The sequence below is a fragment of the Pleurodeles waltl genome, chromosome 6, assembly GCF_031143425.1.
Source record: "Pleurodeles waltl isolate 20211129_DDA chromosome 6, aPleWal1.hap1.20221129, whole genome shotgun sequence".
In the NCBI taxonomy this organism is placed as follows: Eukaryota; Metazoa; Chordata; class Amphibia; order Caudata; family Salamandridae; genus Pleurodeles; species Pleurodeles waltl.
This window is the reverse complement of record NC_090445.1, coordinates 1,513,828,857-1,513,852,385: the sequence shown is the minus strand read 5'-3', so window position 1 is coordinate 1,513,852,385 and position 23,529 is coordinate 1,513,828,857. Positions and strand designations below refer to the sequence as shown.

Sequence of the window (23,529 nt, the reverse complement as noted above, 5' to 3'; positions counted from 1 at the left end):
TCACCGCCTTCCTGGAAGCCAACAACATCCTGGACTCCTATCAGTAAGGATTCAGAAGCAACCATAGCACCAAGACCGTCCTCCTCGCTGCCACAGACGACATCCGCACCCTCCTCGACTGAGATGACACCGTCGCCCTCATCCTCCTGGACCTTTCTTCTGCCTTTGACACAGTCTCACACGACACGCTACACAGCAGACTCCACGACGCATCCGAGACTCTACACTGCAATGGCTCTCCTTGTTCCTCACCAGCAGAACACAGAAGGTCCGACTCCTCCCCCCCCCCTTCTCTCAGAACCCACCAAGATTGGCTGCAGCATCCCCCAAGGATCCTCGCTGAGTCCCACCCTCTTCAACCTCTACATGACCCCACTGGCCACCTTAGTCAGAAGCCACGCACTCAACAGTCTCCTATGCCAACTACACCCAACTGATAGTATCCCTCACCAACAACCCGACCACCACCAAGAACAATTTCCACGAAGGAATGAAAGCAGTCGCCACCTGGAGGAGAGACAGCTGCCTCAAATTGAACTCTAACAAAACAGAAGTCCTCTTCCTCGGCTCCACGCCCTCCACCTGGAACGATTCCTGGCGGCATACTGCCCTCTGAAACACCCCTATCCTCACCGACCACGCCTGCAACCTCGGCGACATTTTAGACTCATCGCTCTCAATGGACCGACAGGTGAGTGCTGTCTCATCAGGATGCTTCCACACCCTGCACATGCTTTGAAAAATCCACAAGTGGATCCCTACCGAAGCCAGAAGGACAGTCACCCAGGCCCTCGTCAGCAGCCACCTCGACTACGGCAATGCACTCTATGCCGGAACCACCGCCAAGTCCCGGAAAAGACTGCAACACATCCAGAACGCCTCTGCCTGGTCTCATCAAGAACACCCCACAACACAGCCACACCTCAGCCCTTCTAAGAGACCTACACTGGCTGCCTATCGACAAGAGAATCACCTTCAAGCTCCTGACCCACGCCTACAAGGCCCTACACGACATCGGACCAGCCTACCTCAACCACAGACTCTCCTTCTACACTCCTGCCAGACAACTCCACTCCGCTGACCAGGCCCTCGCCAACGTCCCCCACATCCGGAAGACCCCAGCCGGAGGAAGATCCTTCTCCCACAGCGCCGCCAAGACCTGGAACACCCTCCCCATCCACCTCAGGCAGTCCGCGACTCTGTCTCAGTTCAGGAAGGACCTCAAGACCTGGCTCTATGACTGATCGTTAGCACCCCCTCTACCTCTCCCAGCGCCTTGGGACCCTCATGGGTGAGTAGCCGCGCTTTACAAATCCTTGATTGATTGACTCCACGCACCTCTATGCTACTAACTTTTAGCCATGTTGAACCGCCAGTGAAAAACATGGCTAACACACACTAGCAAAGACAGTAGCTCTTGCATAGGCCAGGCTTATTGGCTTTGCTAATGTTTGTTGGGTAGAGTAGCACCTATTTTAAAGATTAGAGTCTGTTTTTGTAATGCGAGGTGTAAGAGGCTGGCCTGGTTTATAGTGGGGACCTTGTGGTTCTTACACCTTGTGCCTGGTCCAGTTATCCCTTATTAGTAGATTAGAGGTGTTCTAGCAGCCTAGGCTGATAGAGGTAGCTATAGCAGAGCAGCTTAGGCTAAACTAGGAGACATGCAAAGCTCCTGCTATACCACTTATATCACTTAGCACTATATCATAAGAAAACACAATACTCAGAGTTACTAAAAATAAAAGTACTTTATTTTAGTGACAATATGCCAAAAGTATCTCAGAGGACATACTCCCTTAGGAGGTAAGTAATATACACAAAATATACACACACAACTAAAAATCAGGTAAGTAAACAGTTAGAAAAGTAGTGCAAACAGTGTAGAACACAATAGAATGCAATGGGAGACAATAGGCCTAGGGACAACACAAACCATATACTCCAAAAGTGGAATGCGAACCACAAATGGACTCCTGGCCTAGTGTAGTGTGTAGAGGGTCGCTGGGAGTGTAAGAAAACACTAATGTTGTCCAAGATACCCCACCCCAAGACCCTGAAAAGTAGGAGTAAAGTTACCCTACTACCCCAGAAAGACAGTAAAGTCGAGATAGGGGATTCTGCAAGGACAACAACTGACTGCACGGCACTGAAGACGGATTCCTGGACCTGAGGACCTGTAAGGGAAGGGGACCAAGTCCAAGAGTCACGCAAGTGTCCAGGGGGGCAGGAGCCCACTAAACCCCGGATGAAGGTGCAAAAGAGCTGCCTCTGGGTGTAAGAAGCCAAAGATTCTGCAACAACGGAAGGTGCCAGTAACTTCTCCTTTGGTCAGAAGATGTCCCACGGCATGCTGGAGGATGCAGAGTTGTTTCCATGCAGAAAGACCACAAACAAGCCTTGCTAGCTGCAAGAGTCACGGTTGAAGGTTTTGGGTGCTGCCAGGGCCCAGGAAGGACCAGGAGGACGCCCTTTGGAGGAGGAGACAGAGGGGGTGCTCAGCAACATGGAGAGCCCACACAGAAGCAGGCAGCATCCACAGAAGCACCTGAACAGGCATTCAGAAGATCTGAGCACGACAGTTGACTCAGCACAACAAAAGGGAGTCCCACGAAGTCTGAGTCCAACTCAGCAAGTTGGGCAATGCAGGACGGAGTGCTGGGGACATGGGCTAGGCTGTGCATGAAGGAAGTCTTGCAAAAGTGCACAGAAGCCCGAGCAGCTGCAGTTCAGGCAGTACACAGGATTACTGTCTGGCATGGAAAGGCAAGGACTTACCTCCACCAAATTTGGACAGAAGGGGCACTGGACTGTCGGGGATACTTGGATCTAGCTCCTGTGTTCCAGGGACCAGGCTCGTCAAGATGAGAGTGGACCAAGAGGACCAGTGATGCAGAAATTTGGTGCCTGCGTTGGCAGGGGGAAGATACCATCGACCCACGGGAGATTTCTTCTTGGCTTCCAGTGCAAGGTGAAGGCAGACAGCCCTCAGATCATGCACCACCAGGAAACAATCGAGAAAGCCGGCAGGATGAGGCGCTACAATGTTGCTGGTAGTCTTCTTGCTACTTTGTTGCGGTTTTGCAGGCGTTCTGGAGCAGTCAGCGGTTGATCCTTGGCAGAAGTCGAAGAGGGAAGTGCAGAGGAACTCTGGTGAGCTCTTGCATTTGTTATCTGGTGAGATACCCACAGGAGAGACCCTAAATAGCCCTCAGAGGTGGATTGTCTACAGAGAAAGGTAAGCACCTATCAGGAGGGGTCTCTGACATCACCTGCTGGCACTGGCCACTCAGAGCTGTCCATTGTGCCCTCACACCTCTGAATCCAAGATGGGAGGTGCTGGTCAGGGGAGTGGTCACTCCCCTTTCCTTTGTCCAGTTTTCCGCCAGAGCAGGGCTAGGGGGATCCCTGAACCGGTGTAGACTGGCTTATGCAAGGAGGTCACCATCTGTGCCCTTCAAAGCATTTCCAGAGGCCAGGAGAGGCTACTCCTCCCAGGCCCTTCACACCTATTTCCAAAGGGAGAGGGTGTAACACCCTCCCTCAGAGGAAATCCTTTGTTTTGCCTTCCTGGGTCTGGGCTGCCCAGGCTCCAGGGGGGCAGAAACCTGTCTGAGGGTTGGCAGCAGCGGTAGTTGCAGAGAAAACCCCAGAAAGTTAGTTTGGCAGTACCCGGGCCCTATACCGGAGACCCGGTGATGCATGGAATTATCCCCCCAATACCAGAATGGTATTGGGGGGATAATTCCATGATCCTAGACATGTTACATGGCTATGTTCGGAGTTACCATGGTGACGCTACATATAGGTATTGACCTATATGTAGTGCACGCGTGTAATGGAATGGTGTCCCCGTACTCACAAAGTCCGGGGAAATTGCCCTGAACAATGTGAGGTCACCTTGGCTAGTGCCAGGGTGCCCTCACACTAAGTAACTTTGCACCTAACCTTCATTAAGTGAAGGTTAGACACATAGATGACTTATAAGTTACTTAAGTGCAGTGTAAAATGGCTGTGAAATAACGTGGATGTTATTTCACTCAGGCTGCAGTGGCAGTCCTGTGTAAAAATTGTCTGAGCTCCCTATGGGTGGCAAATGAAATGCTGCAGCCCATAGGGATCTCCTGGAACCCCAATACACTGGGTACCTAGGTACCATATACTAGGGAATTATAAGGGTGTTCTAGTGTGCCAATCATAATTGGTAAAATTAGTCACTAGCCTGGAGTGACAATTTTAAAAGCAGAGAGAGGATAAACACTGAGGTTCTGGTTAACAGAGCATCAGTGATACAGTTAGGCACCACACAGGGATCACATACAGGGCACACTTTATGAGCACTGGGTTTCTGGCTACCAGGATCCCAGTGACACAGGCAAAAACAAACATATATACAGTAAAAATGGGGGTAACTTGCCAGGCAAGATGGTACTTTCCTACACGAGGTAAGCCAATAGCCTTGGAACGCCACCTAGTGGTTATGCTACATTAGTTTTAAAAATAACTAAACTGCCCACTTTTCAGTGCTTGGAGAGCACGCCAGCTGGCAAAACTATGCGGCATGTAGCGCTGAAAAATCCCAGCACCTTTCCAAGAACTGGCTAGCCAAAGCTGAAAGCATTTTGTAGCCAACCCTAAATAAGAAAGTGTTGCATAAGAAAGAAAACCACAGTAACAAGCCTGGTGTTCCATCTTCCTGTATTTAGCGTCCTTTTCTCTCGTTCCGTTTCATTTGCTGCTAAGCTATTTTGGCATGGTTTCTGCTTTTATTTAATTTTTTACATGACATGTTTCTCTCTCTCTGCTCTATTACTGTCGTGTCTTCTGTCGCAGTCCCTTTCCATTATCGCTCTTTTCTTTTTTTATTCTGTTCCTGGCTTTGTCTCTTCCCACTTCCATTATCCCCACCACGCCCCTCTTACCTGGTTCTAGTTCCCTCCCCGTTATTTCTTCTGTGAGCATTCTTCACTCGTCTACCTCTCATCTTCCAGCACACATCCTTCCATATTTTGGCATAACTTTCTATGCCCGGATCCTTGTTTTCGCTTGGTTAATCCTCAACCACATATGATTTGAATGAGAGGCCCTCGGGACTCCGGGGCACTCTCACCCTGCGCGAGCACCTTTCTCAAACCTCGTCGCCAGAAAACGAGACATCCATGGGATTGGCTGGATTCTATCGGTGCCGGAAGAGCGGTTCTTTTCGAGCGCCTGGCTCTAACGTGTCTCTTGGCAGACCTGGGCTTTTAGAAAAAGGCCAGTGCATGCCCCTCCAGCTGGACCTGCAGCTAGGGCTTCGCGGGACATCAGTTCCCATACCAGGAAAAATATTTATCCAAGGATGAGCAAACAGAGTGCGCTTTCCAAGAACCGGCGGGCCTCCGTCACCTGAGGATGGAGCGCGAGAGCACAGTGCGGCCCTGTTCGTGGTTCACTCCCCCCAGCGGCACCCCATGCACAATTTCAGAGTGGTGGTGCAGTTGGGGCTTCGATTAGTGTTACATAACCTAAATCATAAGAATTGTGAAAAATCTAAGTATTTCATAAAGAACAAGTGCAGCAAACATGCCTCACCCGGTCAGTAAGAGTGGTAAGGGTGTGGCATTTAGCTGGTGGTGAATTTTAGGGTATTCTGTCACAAATAAATTACTAAAGCATAGTGTAGTAGTGCACTCATTAACAGACAAAACATTTTTCATTGAAATGGCACCAAGTTGAAGGTTTACTGATAAAACTATATAGTGTGCAAGTGACAATGTGGGTCGATCAAGTTTCAGTGAATGATTATCATTTGCACATCTCTAAGTAAAGTGTCTTGATTTGTTTTGATCCCCTTAAAAAGTCTGTTTCCATCATGCTTCAGAGTTACGAAAAAAGTGTTTCATTTGTTCTTTCTTAAATGCGTATATATTTGGAAATATTTGAACAGTCCATTTGCAGGTATTTAAATGTTGTGTTAGGAAAAAAAAAAAAAGACATCCTGATACCTTTACTTTAACACTCCCTAGACTTCATCAAGATTATCTAATAGCTCACTTTACAAAATCCTCAGTTCGCAGTCAGGGAAAGAAAAGTAAACTCAAATCTCTCTGTAATAAGCAGAAATTTGTCAGAAGACACAGTCTGACATTTGACACCTGTCTCTGAACACACAGCAAACACAACTAGATAAAGAAAAAGGTTAAGGCATCTTTATTGCTCATGTACCTTCTGAACTCCAGCATGGGTATTTCTGGGGGTTCTGCAGCCTCCATTGCATGCTCACCTCCACCACCTAATTGCAGCAAATGTGAAAGAAGGGAGTAGCCGGTTTTTGAAAAATGTATTTTTAGTAATCCTACTTGGTGGCTCAGGAGTGGCCTGGAGGGACGTCACCTGCACTAAAAATCACCTATAGGGGAAGAGAGGTGCAGTATATTAGGGCCTTTAGGGATTAGTTTGCTATTTGGCAGGTCTCACCAAAAAAACAGTTTTAGTTGTCAATTGGCAAAAGACCTATTGTAATCCATTTAGAGTGGGCTTTTGGCCCTTGTGTATGTCCTGCCAAAAGGAAGATTTCAGTATCACTGTGTTTCCACTGGATAAGTTGTAAGCTTGCATTGCTGACACCAGGACCTTGCAATACAATGCAGAAGAGCTTTTTTTCCCCCCTTACTTTCCTTTCCCTCTGTGCACCACCCTTTCCACACCTTAACTCTGCTTATTTAACATGACACTCTACCCCAATTGTCTTTTGATGCTCCTCAGCACTTCACCTGCTGCTAATACAGTAGCAGGCGACCGACTTAGATTTTTAAAAATCTTTTACAAGACCATACCAGGTTATGCATTGGTGGTCATCCTACAAGAGCTTTTGTCAAATCATGGCAAATGTATGTATATTTGTATAAGTATATATAGCACGAATCTAGCAGAAAGCGACAAAGTGCTGTACAGGGTCAATGGAAAAGACAGAGACAGTGAAGGAGTGGGGCAATAGCTAGTGTTTAAGGGGGACTTTTACTACTTTATGATGTAGTTTTCTTTCAAGAGATTTGTCTTTGGCTCTTTCCTAAATTGGAGAAAGTTGCATGGATAGAAGGTTGCTGTTCCAGATCGTAGGTGCACAGATGTAGAAATGTTGCCTTGTTTTTCACTTTTTTGCACCCGGTCTACTTCGATTCCTGGATACAGGTGTGCCAAAAGGGTAGAAAAATGTACTTTTGCTTATAATTGAGAACAATAATCAGAATAATTTATACATACATAAAATTTATACATGCATACATCATATAAATATATATATATATATTCATAACAGAAAAAAGTTCAAGAATAAACGTATTGCAAATTTATAAACATCACCAAACTCATTTATGAATTGAATTAAGTCTCAATGCATAGAACGATTCATTTAACCTTACAGAATACATTTTCCTCCCAGGTAAAAAAATTATGGTACAGATGAAGATTTCCATCTTTGCAAAAGTATTGAGAGTGGAACAGAAATGGCTATAAACATAAGCCTCCATATATGGTGTGGAAAACACTAAGTAGAGATAGGTATCCGATAAAATTATCTACAATCAGATCTAATGTTATTATCTATTTTCTTTGTTAATATCATAAAAACCCTGGCCCCCTAAAAGATTCTAATTTAAGACAACTTCCTATTACTTGCCACCAATCAGCCACAGAATCGTTTTGACACTAAAAACAAGTAAACAAATTTAGGGCAGAGCTTATTTTAACATCATAGGAGGATAATAAAGTGCCAATCTTAGGAAAAAGTGGGTATCACAAAAAGTTTATAGCTTTTTTTGTTGTTGTTGCTATTTAGCTGTTTAAATGCACAAGGATGGATCCATAGATAATTCTTTCAGCATAATATTGATCATAGAATTTTCAAATAATTTACACTAAGAGTTTAGACACGTTAAAACATTTGCAAAAAGATATGAATAATAGAGCCTGAAAGTGGGAAAGGCTAGAACTCGTTGACAGTCAAATTTAATTTTGAACAGCTTTATATGAAGTCCATATCCATTCCATATAAATTGGGTAAAAAAATCTGACATTGATCAAATAATTTATTGTGTTGTTTACAAGGTATGTTGGAAAATAGGAAGAATATTAATGGCAGAATTGACACCTTAATCAGAGCAACAAGATCATTAATTGTTAAATGAAGATGTTTCTACTTCTTGAACAAGGTTGATATTTTATTTAACATTTATTTTTTGTACAGATTAATTTGTATAAATCCAAATAGGAGGAGATGAGACATACGCCAAGATTTATGAAGAGATGCTGCTTATGATAATTGGGCCGTAGTTTAAGAGGGAGCACATTACTTGATGATTTATTAGTGAAACTTACATTTTGACATTTATATAACATATAATAATACCAGTGAACTGGTAAAATTGCCAAAAAGTGTATTTGATGCTTTCATAGTCATCCTTAATGAAAGAGGACTTCATAATCGGGAGCAACTTCAGTTTTGTTCAAACCACCTTCTTAGATTCTTCTTGGACTGATGACCAACAATTAAAGCCTAGACTTGCCAAACAACTTATTGAATTAAGCATGGACACTGTCTAATCGAACATTGGAGATGTGATTCTACATCAAGACAATATTAATGTCTTTGTCCAAGCGCTTTAATAGAGCAGCTAGATTGGATGTATTTATTTTTTCACTTTATTTCATAGGGTCAAAACCTCAGCAAAGTCTCAGGGGTGTTAGACGTGAACATTCAGTCATACTCCGATTTAAAAAGTATGTATGTATTGTACTAGTAGTACAGACGTCTTGTGACACCCTGATTACAGTCTTGTTCATGCATAACAAATTCACTCACTGAGCACTTTCTGCACTGGAATGTATTTACAAACAGTACTATGGTGTCTTGAATAATAGAGTTGGAAGTAATTACTACAGAGGCCATTGTGTTGCAGTTGTCACACTATTACACCTATTGATGCGATTTTCCAAAGGTGTATGGATCTATGTGTAAGTGAACCCACAGAACAATTGTTTGTGTTGTAATCGTTGACCCAGCTTTCGAAGACTGGAGCCCGGGTCCGTCCTGAATTATATACTTGACTATATGATTAAAATGGTTTCTCCCACAGCAAACTCATGCCACAAACCTAGCAGGATTCGGTGCAAAGGCGGTCACACTGGATTCTGGGGTTATCCCAGGATCTCTTTAACCTATACACTAAGCCCCTGATGCACAAATTGGCACTGAGAAGCTGCAGGCTTTAGCTCTGTTGATGACTCAATTGTTAATTCAGTTGGATGGAACATCTGCTGTACATCTGCAGTTTCAAAACATTATGCAGACTGGATGAGAGCAAGTCAATTAAAACTAAAAAAAACTGAGAGTAAGGACAGAGGGATCCAACTGGAGTCAGGAAGGCATAGAACTGGAACATGCCCCTGCTGTTGTGGGCCTGGGTCCCTGTTCTATCTCCCCAATCAGGAAAGTACATCAAGGTATTGATTGTTCTCCCCTGCCTTTAGGCTGGTGGGGGTTGTGTTGGAAATGGCCCTTTTTGCAGGGTCATCCCCAGTCTTTTTGCCTCCTTCCTCCTATTTTTTCTGACCTGTTTTTGTTGGCTTTAGGACTCTGGGCACTTTACTACTGCTAACCAGTGCTAAAGTGCATATGCTCTCTGTGTAAAGTGTACTGTTGATTGGTTTATCCATGATTGGCATATTTGATTTACTGGTAAGTCCCTAGTAAAGTGCCCTAGAGGTGCCCAGGGCCTGTAAATCAAATGCTGCTAGTGGGCCTGCAGCACTGTTTGTGCCACCCACATTAGTAGCCCTGTAAACATGGCTCAGCCCTGCCACTGCAGTGTCTGTGTGTGCAGTTTAAACTGCCAATTCAACTTAGCAAGTGTACCCACTTGCCAGGCCTAAACCTTCCCTTCCACTACATGTCATGCACCCCTAAGGTAGGCCCTAGGTAGCCCCAGGGGCAGGGTGCAGTGTATGTTTAAGGTAAGACATATACTAGTGTGTTTTATATGTCCTAGCAGTGAAATACTGCCAAAGTCGGTTTTCACTGTGCAAGGCCTATCTCTCTCATAGGTCAACATGGGGGCTGCCTTTAAATATCCTTAAAGCTCAGATTCTCTTTGAGAGCAGATAAAAATTTGGAGTTTAGGGTCTCTGAGCTCACAATTTAAGAATGTGTCTTTTTGTGAAGTTGGTTTTCAGATTGTTAGTTTGAAAATGCCACTTTTATAAAGTAGGCATTTTCTTGCTTAATCCATTCTGTGACTCTGCCTGTTTGTGGATTGCCCGTCTGTGTCAGTTTGACAGTTGGGCTATTCACACCTGTCCTCTAGACAGTTACACAAAGGAGGCTAGGGTGTAGCCTGCATATCTTGATTAGCCATCTGTGCTGGAAGGGAGTGGAGGAGTGGTCACTCACACCTGAAGGACTGTGCCTGCCCTCACTCAATGCCGTCTCCGACCCTGTGGTGAGTGTCTGGGGCCTGGCCTGGCCAAGGAAGGGTCTTGCAAACACTTGAGACTTTGCTTTGAAGTTTGACAACTTCAAATGTAGAACTGGGTAGAAGAAGAAGACCCACAAACCCCAGACTTTTAGAATCAAGAGGAACCTCTGCCCAGGAGAAGAGCTGAAGAGCTGAAGGAGGAGTACAGTCCTTTTGCTGTGTTGCTTTGCTGGACTGGCCTGCAGTTGCTGCTTCTGCCAGAAAAGAGTGCAAAAGGTGAACTTTGCTGTGTGTCCTGCTTGAGAAAGTTCTCCAAACGCTTGGAGTAGAGCTTGCCTCCTGCTGGAAGTCTCAGGGACCAAAGACTTCAGTTTCCTCGACCTGCAGCATTGCGAACTGTGTGTTTTGTGCTGCTCAAAAGGAGACATCACTGAGACGACGCCATTGGCCTGCACCATGACCTGACAACGCCACACAAACTCACATTGCCCCGCTTCACACCGCGACCCTGGTCTCAACGACGCTGTCGTCGGACAACCTCACCGAGCCACTGCTCTCACCGCGACCTGTGGGCCCCGCACTCCGGCATCGCCTGCTCACACTGCAGCCTGGGCATCCCAGACGACGACGCACCTGCTGACACCGGAGCCGCTGCCTGCACCGTGGCCTGTGGATACCACTTGTGAGGTACAAGAAGCACCGTCCCATCCCACACTGCAGCCCCAGTCCACCGGCGCCAGCATCATCAACTCCTGGGTCGTCACCAGGCATCCTGCCTTCACTGTGGCCACCGCTCGTGAGGGTCACGAAGCATCGTCCCGTCCTGCACTGCTGGCCTGGGCCTACCAATGACCGCGCTTCAGCAACGACGATGATGCTGCCTGCACCGTGACCTGTGGACACCGCCCCGCTTCACATCGCAGCCCTGGTCTCACCGACACCGCTGGATGCCGTCACCGAGCCTCTGCTTGCACCGTGACCACCACACGTCGCATCATTCCGCTTTGCACCGCAGCCCTGACGTCATCCACACCGGCGCACCTATCTTCATCAGCCTGGAGTTCGATCTGCAAAGCGGGTGACCTTAAGGGCACGACGACTCCTGCACCGACTCTGGAACCGACACCACGACGCCAGTGACGCCGCTCTACGGAGCTCACTGTGAGGATCACAACGTCCTGCAAATCCAGGGGACTGTTTGTGGGTTTTCCAGACACCGTAGCTGGCCCGCAACACCGCGGCCGGCCTGAACTGTTGGTTCTGTTGATCACAACGCCGTGATAGCCCCAGGTGGAGCTATCAACTTCAAGGAACTGTATTTTTGAGTAAATCTTGCAGAATTCTTATTTTTATTACTGTATGTTGGATTTTCTTTCATATTTGGTCTTGTTTTATAAAGATCAATATTGGCTATTTTTCTAAAACTGGCATGGTGCCAATTTGTAGTGTTTTCACTTATTACTGTGTGTTATGTGCAAATGCTTTACTCACTGCTTCTGAGATAAGCCTGAGTGTTCGTGCCAAGCTACCAAGGGGGTGAGCAGGGGTTATCTGAGCGGGTATCTCCCTTATCCTGATTAGAGTGATGGTCCCTACTTGGACAGGGTGCAAACCGACTGCCAACTAGAGACCCCATTTGTAACAGTGGTCCTTAAGAATATGATCAACCGATGGATTAAAGATTACTGGCTTCCTGAACCTCGGCGCAATTCTCAACAGCAATCTTTCCCTGAGCCAGCAAGTGAATGCAGTGGTCTCAAAATGCATTTATTTGCTGAAACTACGGAGGAAAATCACCCCACTCCTTCCTTTGGTAGCTGGGACAAATATTCTGTTGGCCTTAGTCCTAGCTAGACTGGACTATGCTTACTCTGTGTATTTAGGGCTTCCCATGAACACAATTCACAGACTGCAGGTTATACCAAATGAAGCTGCTCCTTTCATTTACCATCTTCCCCGATACACAATGTTACCCCACTATTAAAGAAACGTCGCTGGCTTCCTGTTAATTAGCTGATCCAATGTAAAATGCGCTGTCTAATGTTTAAAGCTTTAAAAGGGTCTTGTTCCCAAATTTGTAGCTTAAAAAAGTGAAGTAGTACCCCCCTTGTTGAAATTTGAAATATTCTCATCCCAACCACCTGGCTGTCCAAAGAACAAGTCTGGAGGCAGAGGTTTTGTGCCCAAGCCCGATACTGTGGAATTCACTCGAATTAAACATTCGTCTGGAAGAACATTTGTGTCACTTCCGGGAAAATAAGTTTTAAAGGCACGGCTTTTCAAACATACACACCCGGATTAGGTTTTCACCCGGTTACATCTGCCCTTCTGGTTGGTGATCCTGTCTAGTGCCAAGACACCTCTGGGTGATCGTGTGCTCTATAAATATTAACATAACTAAAAGAAGCAACTCTGGCTTTCTGTGCAAATATAATATCATCCGCAAATCAATTACTGCGGCTATGCCACAATGTCCCTTTGCTTTATGTTATCCCTTTGAGATTTGAAGTCTACTGTGAGTTCTTTACCTGCCGCACTTAAATCATCACCTGACAATGATGCTAGAGGCCAACTGGAAGTGTTGTATTTTTTAGAGATAATGTTAGGCCTTTTTCAGGTTCAGCATATATTTCACACCCCAGTTGGCACTTTCAATAGAACACCAATTGGCATGGAGATTGTGACAACCTTACCTGAGCAGATTTGCTGTTTTCGTGGGTAGGGTGAAAAGCTGGCACTACAATGGAGGGCTTTAGGCCCCAGTGTTCTCAGTTAGAACCATTTCAAGAACCTAGCGCCCGTCGCATGTAGGGCTTGATAGAGCACAAATCTAGCTATAAAGAAACAGCACAAATTGTTGTTCAAGATTTACTATCTATTTCCACAGGCTTTAATCATGGACGTCATTTAGGATCGCAGCTTCGACCTGTGGCTTGCCCTTTGCTACCCCTGGCACTGCCTTTACAACCCCTTGTCTCAGACGTGGCAAATTCAGCTTGTCCTTACGAACGAACGTAAGTTGAGGCTCGACTGTAAGGAAATGCCTCCTTGGCATGGTTACCCCCTGATTTTTTGCCTTTGCTGATGCTATGTTTTGAATTGAAAGTGTGCTGAGGCCTGCTAACCAGGCCCCAGCACCAGTGTTCTTTCCCTAACCTGTATTTTTGTTTTCACAATTGGCACACCCTGGCATCCAGGTAAGTCCCTTGTAACTGGTACCCCTGGTACCAAGGGCCCTGATGCCAGGGAAGGTCTCTAAGGGATGCAGCATATCTTATGCCACCCTGGGGACCCCTCACTCAGCACAGACACACTGCTTGCCAGCTTGTGTGTGCTGGTGAGGACAAAACGAGTAAGTCGACATGGCACTCCCCTCAGGGTGCCATGCCAACCACACACTGCCTATGCAGCATAAATAAGTCACCCCTCTAGCAGGCCTTACAGCCCTAAGGCAGGGTGCACTATACCATGGGTGAGGGCACCATTGCATGAGCACTGTGCCCCTACAGTGTCTAAGCCAAACCTTAGACATTGTAAGTGTAGGGTAGCCATAAGAGTATATGGTCTGGGAGTCTGTCAAACACGAACTCCACAGCACCATAATGGCTACACTGAAAACTGGGAAGTTTGGTATCAAACTTTTCAGCACAATAAATGCACACTGATGCCAGTGTACATTTTATTGTGAAATACACCCCAGAGGGCACCTTAGAGGTGCCCCCTGAAACCTTAACCAACTACCTGTGTAGGCTGACTGGTTTTAGCAGCCTGCCACACTCGAGACATGTTGCTGGCCACATGGGGAGAGTGCCTTTGTCACTCTGTGGCTAGTAACAAAGCCTGCACTGGGTGGAGATGCTTATCCCCTCCCCCTTGCAGGAGCTGTAACACCTGCCGGTGAGCCTCAAAGGCTCACCCCCTTTGTTCTAGCACCACAGGGCATTCCAGCTAGTGGAGTTGCCCGCCCCCTCCGGCCACGGCCCCACTTTTGGCAGAAAGGCCGGAGGAGATAATGAGTAAAACAAGGAGGAGTCACTGGCCAGTCAGGACAGCCCCTAAGGTGTCCTGAGCTGAGGTGACTCTAACTTTTAGAAATCCTCCATCTTGCAGATGAAGGATTCCCCCAATAGGGATAGGAATGTGACCCCCTCCCCTTGGGAGGAGGCACAAAGAGGGTGTACCCACCCTCAGGGCTAGTAGCCATTGGCTACTAACTCCCCAGACCTAAACACGCCCTTAAATTTAGTATTTAAGGGCTCCCCAGAACCTAGGAACTCAGATTCCTGCAACCTAAGAAGAAGAGGACTGCTGAAAAACCCTGCAGAGAAGACGGAGACACCAACTGCTTTGGCCCCAGCTCTACCTGCCTGTCTCCCCACTTCTAAAGAAACTGCTCCAGCGACGCTTTCCCCAGGACCAGCGACCTCCGAATCCTCAGAGGACTGCCCTGCTCTAAAAGGACCAAGAAACTCCCGAGAACAGCGACCCTGTTCACCCAAGACTGCAACTTTGTTTCCAAAGGAGCAACTTTAAAACGACTGAGTTTCCCGCTAGAAGCGTGAGACTTGCAACCCTGCACCCGGCGACCCCGACTCGACTGGTGGAGAAACAACACTTCAGGGAGGACTCCCCGGCGACTCCGAGACTGTGAGTAACCAAAGTTGTCCCCCCTGAGCCCCCACAGTGACGCCTGCAGAGGGAATCCCGAGGCTCCCCCTGACTGCCTGGCTCTCAGATCCCGACGCCTGGAAAAGACCCTGCACCCGCAGCCCCCAGGACCGGAACTCCAGTGCAGGAGTGACCCCCAGGAGGCCCTCTCCCTTGCCCAGGTGGTGGCTACCCCGAGGAGCCCCCCCCTTGCCTGCCTGCACCGCTGAAGAGACCCCTTGGTCTCCCATTGATTCCTATTACAAACCCGACGCTTGTTTGCACACTGCACCCGGCCGCCCCCGCGCTGCTGAGGGTGTACTTTCTGTGTGGACTTGTGTCCCCCCCGGTGCCCTACAAAACCCCCCTGGTCTGCCGTCCGAAGACACGGGTACTTACCTGCTGGCAGACTGGAACCGGGGCACCCCCTTCTCCATGGAAGCCTATGCGTTTTGGGCACCACTTTGAACTCTGCACCTGACCGGCCCTGAGCTGCTGGTGTGGTAACTTTGGGGTTGCTCTGAACCCCCAACGGTGGGCTACCTTGGACCCAAACTTGAACCCCGCAGGTGGTTTACTTACCTGCAAAAACTAACTAACTCTTACTCCCCCTAGGAACTGTGAAAATTGCACTGTCTAGTTTTAAAATAGCTATATGTGTTTTATTTGAAAAGTATATATGCTATTGTGATTATTCAAAGTTTCTAAAGTACTTACCTGCAATACCTTTCATGCAAAGTATTACATGTAGAATTTGAACCTGTGGTTCTTAAAATAAACTAAGAAAAGATATTTTTCTATACAAAAACCTATTGGCCTGGAATTGTCTCTGAGTGTGTGTTCCTCATTTATTGCCTGTGTGTATGTACAACAAATGCTTAACACTACTCCTTTGATAAGCCTACTGCTCGACCACACTACCACAAAATAGAGCATTAGTATTATCTCTTTTTGCCACTATCTTACCTCTAAGGGGAACCCTTGGACTCTGTGCATACTATTCCTTACTTTGAAATAGTGCATACAGAGCCAACTTCCTACATCGACTCTTTTTTTTCTGTCAATTTTTTTATTACACTAATATTAAATAATAATATGTTAGTCATTAGTGTAATAAAAATGGAGTACAATTAGCTGGAATATGCCCTTGCATGGCAGCTGAGGTAAGTAAAAAATGAAAGACCCCACTTGTTCACCTTTTGCGGCATTGCGCAATGTTTAGCATCATACTACAACAGCATTTTTTTAGGCAAGGGTGGCCGGTGACATCACTGGCGTACCGCTGGTTGTACATATGTGCGTCACAATTTGTTGCAGTTCACGCAACACAACGCTGCAGATTTTGACGCATATCCGTGCTGCCTGGCTTTTTGGTAATTTTGGGCCTTAGTATTCCGAGGGCCACGCCTTCCCTGGTGACTACATGGAATGTGTGTTTAAGGAGTGGTGAACTAATGGGTAAACAATGAACTGGGGAGGATACAGGCGTGAGACATTCCTGTACGATTACAATACCTACTGTGCACTCTGGTCAGATGATGCAGAGCAGTCTTCCACTGGAGATACTCCTAGTTATTTGCCCTGAGCTGGGCCCTAAGGGCAGCACTTCCTCCTATTCAAAATTACTACTTTTCAACCCTTCCTATAAAATAGTTGGGATTTTTATTTAAAAAACTGTTTTCCATATATATTCAAAGGACTGGACTTAGAATAATAAGTAAGCCTCCTACAATATTCGATTTGGAAGTTGTTCTTTCCCCAAATATTCTAGGATTGGAATCAGAATAGTAAAGTTGAACTTACAGTATACACCAGACTTACCCGAGGACACAGTTCAGGACAAGGGAAAGTATGTTTGCCCACTTCAGACACTCAGTGCTTTAAACGGAAATCTAGATGTACAGGTACTCACTCTTTAGAGTACCTGTATGCTCCAGAGAAGTGTTTGTACTATTCTATTAAATGTATTGTAACAGTGTTGAGAAGTGCATGTACTCTGCCTTGTAAATGAAAGAAGTGCAGGTCTTTAGTACCTGGGAGCACCTGCCCATTTAAAGCAATGGAGACCCTTCGGTTTAAAATAGGAAAAACAAAACTACAAGTACCAGAATGCAAAGGACCACCTAACTCGCTGGCCGACTCACAGTCGACAGCTGAGCCTCGCTGGGTTCAGGCAAGCCACCCCGAGCCTGCACAGGATGTACAGTCGGCCACGTATCAGCTGTAGCACCTTCCAGGCTCGTGACAGCCCGAGCACGTTATGCATTCCTGCCTCTTTCTGCGAGGGTTGCGGTCTTTGGCTGAGGCGCCCCTCACTGACAGCAGGGCCGCATGGGCTTTGTCCAGACCCCGCTATAACCCACGATACTCCCATCCAAGTAACATGAAACCCGCCTGGCAGCGAGCTGGAGCGACCCTTGGCAGCGCTCAAAGCCAGCGCCACTGCATGTACTTAGACTTTTTTTCCTTGATAAAAAAAAAAAAATCTGACATCTTCACACTGGGCCTCTCCAGTACACTCAGCAGCGCCCGCTGAGAGGCTAGTCTGCAGGAGCTGCCGAGGGCTGCGTGGGGAGCGCTCCGAGGAGCTGGATCTGCGCGCTTTGATCACTCCCGTGAAAGGCATGGATGCACGTACTGCCCACTCTGGGTGCACGAGGTCGTGGCCTATAGGGTGGTACTCACCTGTTGGGCGAGCTCACCTTCTTTCTGCCATAGGGACCGTGTTCGCACTGCTTAACCCGACCGCTGGCTTCGAGGCTCTAAGGACTCGGGTAAGGCGCAAAGCTGCATGATGACCATATGTAATCAGGATCATTGCCTGCCAATCCTGCTCCTTGCGCTCCATGCTGAGAATTGTATGCCCCCACTTATAATAGAAAGTATGAAAACTACAAGTACCAGAATCACCAGCCCCGCTTAGAAATAAACTGGTGCATTACCGAACTTGCATGTGCAGGCAGGGTCGAGCCTGCACCCCAAAGTTGGCACACGTGGGCTTTTGCGGTGGACAGGGTAAAGCAAACGCTGCAGGGTACGTCCGTGCACTGCAGCCCGGTGCTTTCTTATTCATGTGATATCCTGTTTTGGGGTTCTCAGCATGACCCCGGTGCTGTCAGTTACTGACCTAGTGACCCACCGGTGACCCAAGTGCGACTAGCGTGGCACATTCCGAATGCAAGGCGATGCAGGTCTCTGTGTTAAAAAAAAAAAAAAAAACATAGTTGGCTAAAAAGCAAGGATTAGCTTATGTTGGGTCCCCCTACCTGCACGAGGGGACGCTTTGTGCTGGGTCTGAAGGGCACGAAGAGATGCACAGGCGTCGTGAATGCAGCACGCGGGGTGCCCATGTGCCTTAGTGCTGGCGCGAGGAGAACTGCAAAGGGTGCTGGACACCGACATTATCCACAGTAGTAAACACACATTCATTACAGTGCTTTAAAGTGGCAGCTTTAGCAGTAAGCGCTGCACAGATCCATTCTTACTAATGATATTGTTACCAGTAGCAGTTTATCTGCTACGTCGGAGTAGGTGTAGTAGGTATGCTGTATGTGCATTGGTGGAGTGGTTCGTACCCTTAGAGTCGCAGGAGTGCACTGGCGCCTGGGTGGCATGGTCCTCTGAGGGCATGGATAGCAAGAGTGTCTCCGATGAAGACTGGCGAGTGGTTCAGTGTTATGCGCCTGGATCAGAGTTGTTCTGAGACAGGTGTTTTTGTCAGGGTCTGGAGCTGGATGGGCATAGGCTGCCCTACTTCACCACATCTTGGGGCCTTTGTTTGGGATGAGTTTAAGATTTGTTCATTGCGTCTATTCATCTACAGCACGAAGGTGGTAGTCACGTCCTGAGGAGTGTGGGCCCCTTGGGGTTTCATCTTCAGTATGGTCTGAGAATCGTCTAGACAGCAGTAGGATGGTAAATCGAAGATCTTGATGAGATGTGTATGTGCACCAAGGTGGGCCTTGAAAGGAGTGGTGCGATAGATGCTCGAGTCTTGTGAGACACCAGATGTGTATGTGCACCAAGGTGGGCCTTGAAAGGAGTGGTGCGATAGATGCTCGAGTCTTGTGAGACACCAGATGTGTATGTGCACCAAGGTGGGCCTTGAAAGGAGTGGTGAGATAGATGCTCGAGTCTTGTGAGACACCAGATGTGTATGTGCACCGAGGTGGGCCTTGAAAGGAGTGGTGCGATAGATGCTCGAGTCTTGTGAGACACCAGATGTGTATGTGCACCGAGGTAGGCCTTGAAAGGAGTGGTGAGATAGATGCTCGAGTCTTGTGAGACACCAGATGTGTATGTGCACCAAGGTGGGCCTTGAAAGGAGTGGTGAGATAGATGCTCGAGTCTTGTGAGACACCAGATGTGTATGTGCACCAAGGTGGGCCTTGAAAGGAGTGGTGAGATAGATGCTCGAGTCTTGTGAGACACCAGATGTGTATGTGCACCAAGGTGGGCCTTGAAAGGAGTGGTGCGATAGATGCTCGAGTCTTGTGAGACACCAGATGTGTATGTGCACCAAGGTGGGCCTTGAAAGGAGTGGTGAGATAGATGCTCGAGTCTTGTGAGACACCAGCATTAATGCTGAAAGGTGATGATGTGAAATCAAGCAGCAACATGATTATGGACCTGGCAAAGAATCACTTACATTATAGCTCAGCAGCCTGTAAATTGTGCAACTTAAAGCAAAAGGACATGAAACCAGGTCAATACAGCCAAATGATATGACGCCATTTTTGTGCTTTTCTCCAGTGTTGATTAAATGAAAGCCATTACCTCCCGTCCCTCCCTCGCCTTCCTTTTAACCAATGAGGCCTCCTGCCTCCCCCCTAGACCCTCCCTTCCCCTTTCAAAACCCCCCCCCACCCTTATCCCCTCCTGTTCTTTTGTCTAGCCCACGCTAGACGGTTTTCTTTCCCTTTCTTACCTGCACGGCGGGGCCTGGAGGTCGTCGATGGAGACACTCCTCGGGACGCGGTGCTCCGCGAGGAGTGCTACGGCTGGGTCACGTCTTGAGCGAACGGCATGGCTGCTCGAGAGGCGTGTACTGGGGGCCGGCTGACGGGGTCAGCCGGCCCTCTGTGGCTGGGGCGTTAGTTTCCGGGTTTCCGCGCCGCGGAGCCGCGAGGACCGAGGAACTTCAATTTTTGGATGCTGGTCAGGTAGGACGGGCGTTCTGCCCGTGGTTTTTTGGATTTTTACAAGGATTGTGACCTTTTTAGGGTTTGGTGGAGCCCTGTTAGGGAGGACCAGGGTCCTATATGTAGGGTAGTGTTTTGGAATGAAAGGCAGTGTTATTTTGGTTACCATGCCTAAAGCTCCAGCAAAGAGACGTGGTTGTCTCTTCTTCCTCCTCGGAGGTGGGAGGGGAGGGTAGCATTGCACTTCCTGAGAACCCACAGGTACCTGGCAGGGGTACTCCCCTCATGTCTAGTGAGGAAGTGCAGGATATGGGTGAAATGGCTGTCACCAGGGCACTGCAAGCTGGCGTGGCCAGGACTGATCAGTCTAAGCGTGCGCACTCATCGGTAGCGGCAAGGAAATCCTCATCGGAGAGTGAGGATGAGGCCCCATCAACGTCATCTGGGGGGAAATAGGTTTCCAGAAGAGGTAATGTGGGAAGTGATGACACATGTTCGGGACAGTTTAGGTTTCCCTGTGTTTCAACCTACAAACTCAGAGTCTCATTTATTTCCTCAAATATCAGACGCCTTTTATGTTTGCCATGCCTTTCCAGGGACCTGTGAAGGATATGGTGTTTCGTGAGTGGAAGGATGTGGAGAAGGCTCAGGTTCCACGATTCCTTCAGAAACTTTACTTACTTGAGGGTGAGGGGGTTTTTCCTCCTTCAATACGCCTGGACTCTATTCTGGCTACTCTAATTGGCAAAACGGCAGTCAATCCGGAGGATTGTGTGCCTACGTATGCCACAGACCGTAAAGTGGATTCAGGTCTTAAGAGGGCTTTTGCGGCGGAGAATCTGGCGCTGAAGGCAGGGATTTATTCTGCTTATGCGTCACAATCATTGGTTCAAGGCTTTGATAAACTGGCGGTGGCTGTACAGGAAGGGGCGGAGTGTTCGGAGCTCCTGGCTGGTATGGAACAGCTGGCCAGATTATTGGCGGATGTGTCTTCAGATATAGTCCGTACTTCAGCTCTGGCATCTGGGTCTTTGATTGGGGCTCGTAGGTCCCTCTGGTTGCGTTCATGGAAGGCTGATCCAGGGGAAACGGCGGCCTTGTTGAGACTGCCGTTTGAGGGTTGTAACTTGTTTGGAGAACTATTACCATCCATACTTTCCAAGGCGTTTAAGGAGCGGAAGCATGCCTTACCTTATAAAGGGGTTTCTTCTTTGGGTAAAGGGTGGAAGAAGCATTCCAGATCTTCTCCTACTAGGGTTGCTAAATCCTTTTCGTTTAGGAGACGGCGTTTTCATCCGCGTTTTTCACCTAAGAAGTCTACTCCTGAGACCCGGGGTGGTTTCAAGAAGGGGTCCTGGCATTCGCTGTGGGCCTGGCAGAGGGCCGGTTGGGGGATGACTGTGTCACTTTCTTTCAGCTTGGGAGGACAGTGTAACCGATCATTGGGTACTAGACATGGTGACCAATGGTTATGTCATAGATTTTGTGGCGGTTCCTCCATCCCACACCTCTGCCTTCAGAGGGGTCTTGGAGTGGAGCATTATTGGACGGAGTGCGGGACTTACTGGTCATGGGGGCCATTTCCCATGTTCCGCTAGACGACCGAGGTCAGGGCACTTATGCGGTCTTGTTTCTTGTGCGGAAAGTTTCAGGGGGATTTTCAACCGGTGCTCAATCTGAAGGAGGTGAATACCTGGATCAGGACAGTGCATTTCCGCATGCTGTCCATTCGGACTATTTTTCCATTGGTCAGGCAAGGGGATTTTCTGGTGTCACTGGATCTGCCGGATGCTTACCCACACGTACCGGGGGCATGGTCCTCTCAAAAGTTCCTGAGGTTTGCTGTGGGGCAGGATCATTTCCAGTTTTGCGTTCTGCCTTTCGGTCTGAAATCTTCTCCCCGAATTTTCACGAATATGCTGGCTCCTCTAGTGGCTTTGCTTCATTCAGAAGGGGTGTTTCTGCACCCTTATCTAGTCGACATTTTGATTCATGCCCATTCACGAGACCTTTTGCAGAGGCAGGTGGCCCAAGTTCTGGGGGTCCTGCAATAACACGGGTTTTTGATCAATTGGGTGTAATCAGACTTTGTGCCGTCCCAGGATCTGGTTTTTCTAGGGGCTCGGTTTCAGCCTATTCCAGGGTTGGTGACTGTGTCCGAAAAAAGGTTGGATGCTCTCCAGGCTTTGGTAAAGAAGGTATGGTTACTGTCTGCTCCCCGAGCTCTTCTATGGTTGCGACTGCACATTTGGCGTCAGTGATATTTTGGGTTCTTGGGCACGTTTCCATCCCCTGTGCTTGATGACGTGGTTCTTGAGTAGGTGGGATCCAGGGTCCGGTTCTCTGAAGGACGGGGTTCCAGGGTCCGGATTGATTCACAGAGAGTTGCAATGGTGGTTGGATGCAGACCACCTGAGGGTAGGGGTGTCTTTGTCACCTCTGAGACCCGTGGTGGTGACGACGGATGCCAGCCTCTCCGGTTGGGGGGCATGGATGGGGTCAGCTCAGATTCGGGGGTTTTGGTCCCCTCGGGAGGCGAGTCGGTCATCTAATTGGCGAGAATTGCGGGCTATATTCCTGGCTCTGGTCCATTTCCAGGATTCCCTGAGGGGGTTGGCGGTTCTGGTTCGCACAGACGACTTAGTGGCCGAGGCTTATGTCATTCGGCGAGAGTGGTAAATGTTCGGGCGGATCTACTGAGCAGAGTGATTCCTTCCTCTCAACTTTTCTCTCTCCGGAGGTCTCTGTTTCGGCATCTGGTTCGGCTTTGGGGTCTTCCAGTGCTGGATGTGTTTGCGTCAGTAGAGAATGCGATAGTGGAGTGCTTCTGCTCCCGGTTTCGGTGTCCCCAAGCATGGGAGGTGGACGGGATGTCATGTCCTTGGCCGCAGGGCCTTTTATATGCGTTCCCTCCGTTTCAACTATTCAGGGCGTTTCTGTTAGGTGCCAGTGGCTTTGAGTTCTACCTTGCTGGCTTCATGGAGACGTTCAACTTTGCTTTCTTATGGTAGACAGTGGAAGGTGTTTTCGTCTTGGTGCTTAAGTCGTGAGTTGGATCCTTCCTGCGCTTCTCTCTTTGAGGTGATGCAGTTCCTGCAGGACGGTGCTCGTTTAGGGTTGTCAGTGGCTTCTCTTCGGGTACAGTGGGCGGCTATTCAGGCATTTAGGGACCATGGCGTAATCTTCAAGTTGAAGGGCGATTGATGCCTGGATTTTTTCAGGGGCTTAATAATTTATTTCCTCGCCTGGTACGTTCTTTTCCCTCATGGGATCTGTCCTTGGTTTTGGAT

At 48.0% G+C, this 23,529-nt stretch overlaps 1 protein-coding gene across 1 annotated transcript in view; it reads left to right on the top strand.

Moving 5' to 3' along the window:
* Positions 1-17,628: 17,628 nt before the first annotated feature.
* The window catches only part of MMP23B (matrix metallopeptidase 23B), a 99,133-nt gene continuing 93,232 nt past the window's right edge, over positions 17,629-23,529 (top strand). Inside the window, exon 1 of the mRNA XM_069241037.1 lies at positions 17,629-17,872. Coding sequence (XP_069097138.1) covers positions 17,723-17,872 — 150 coding nt within the window. The 5' untranslated portion in view covers positions 17,629-17,722. The remainder of the gene's footprint in view (positions 17,873-23,529) is intronic.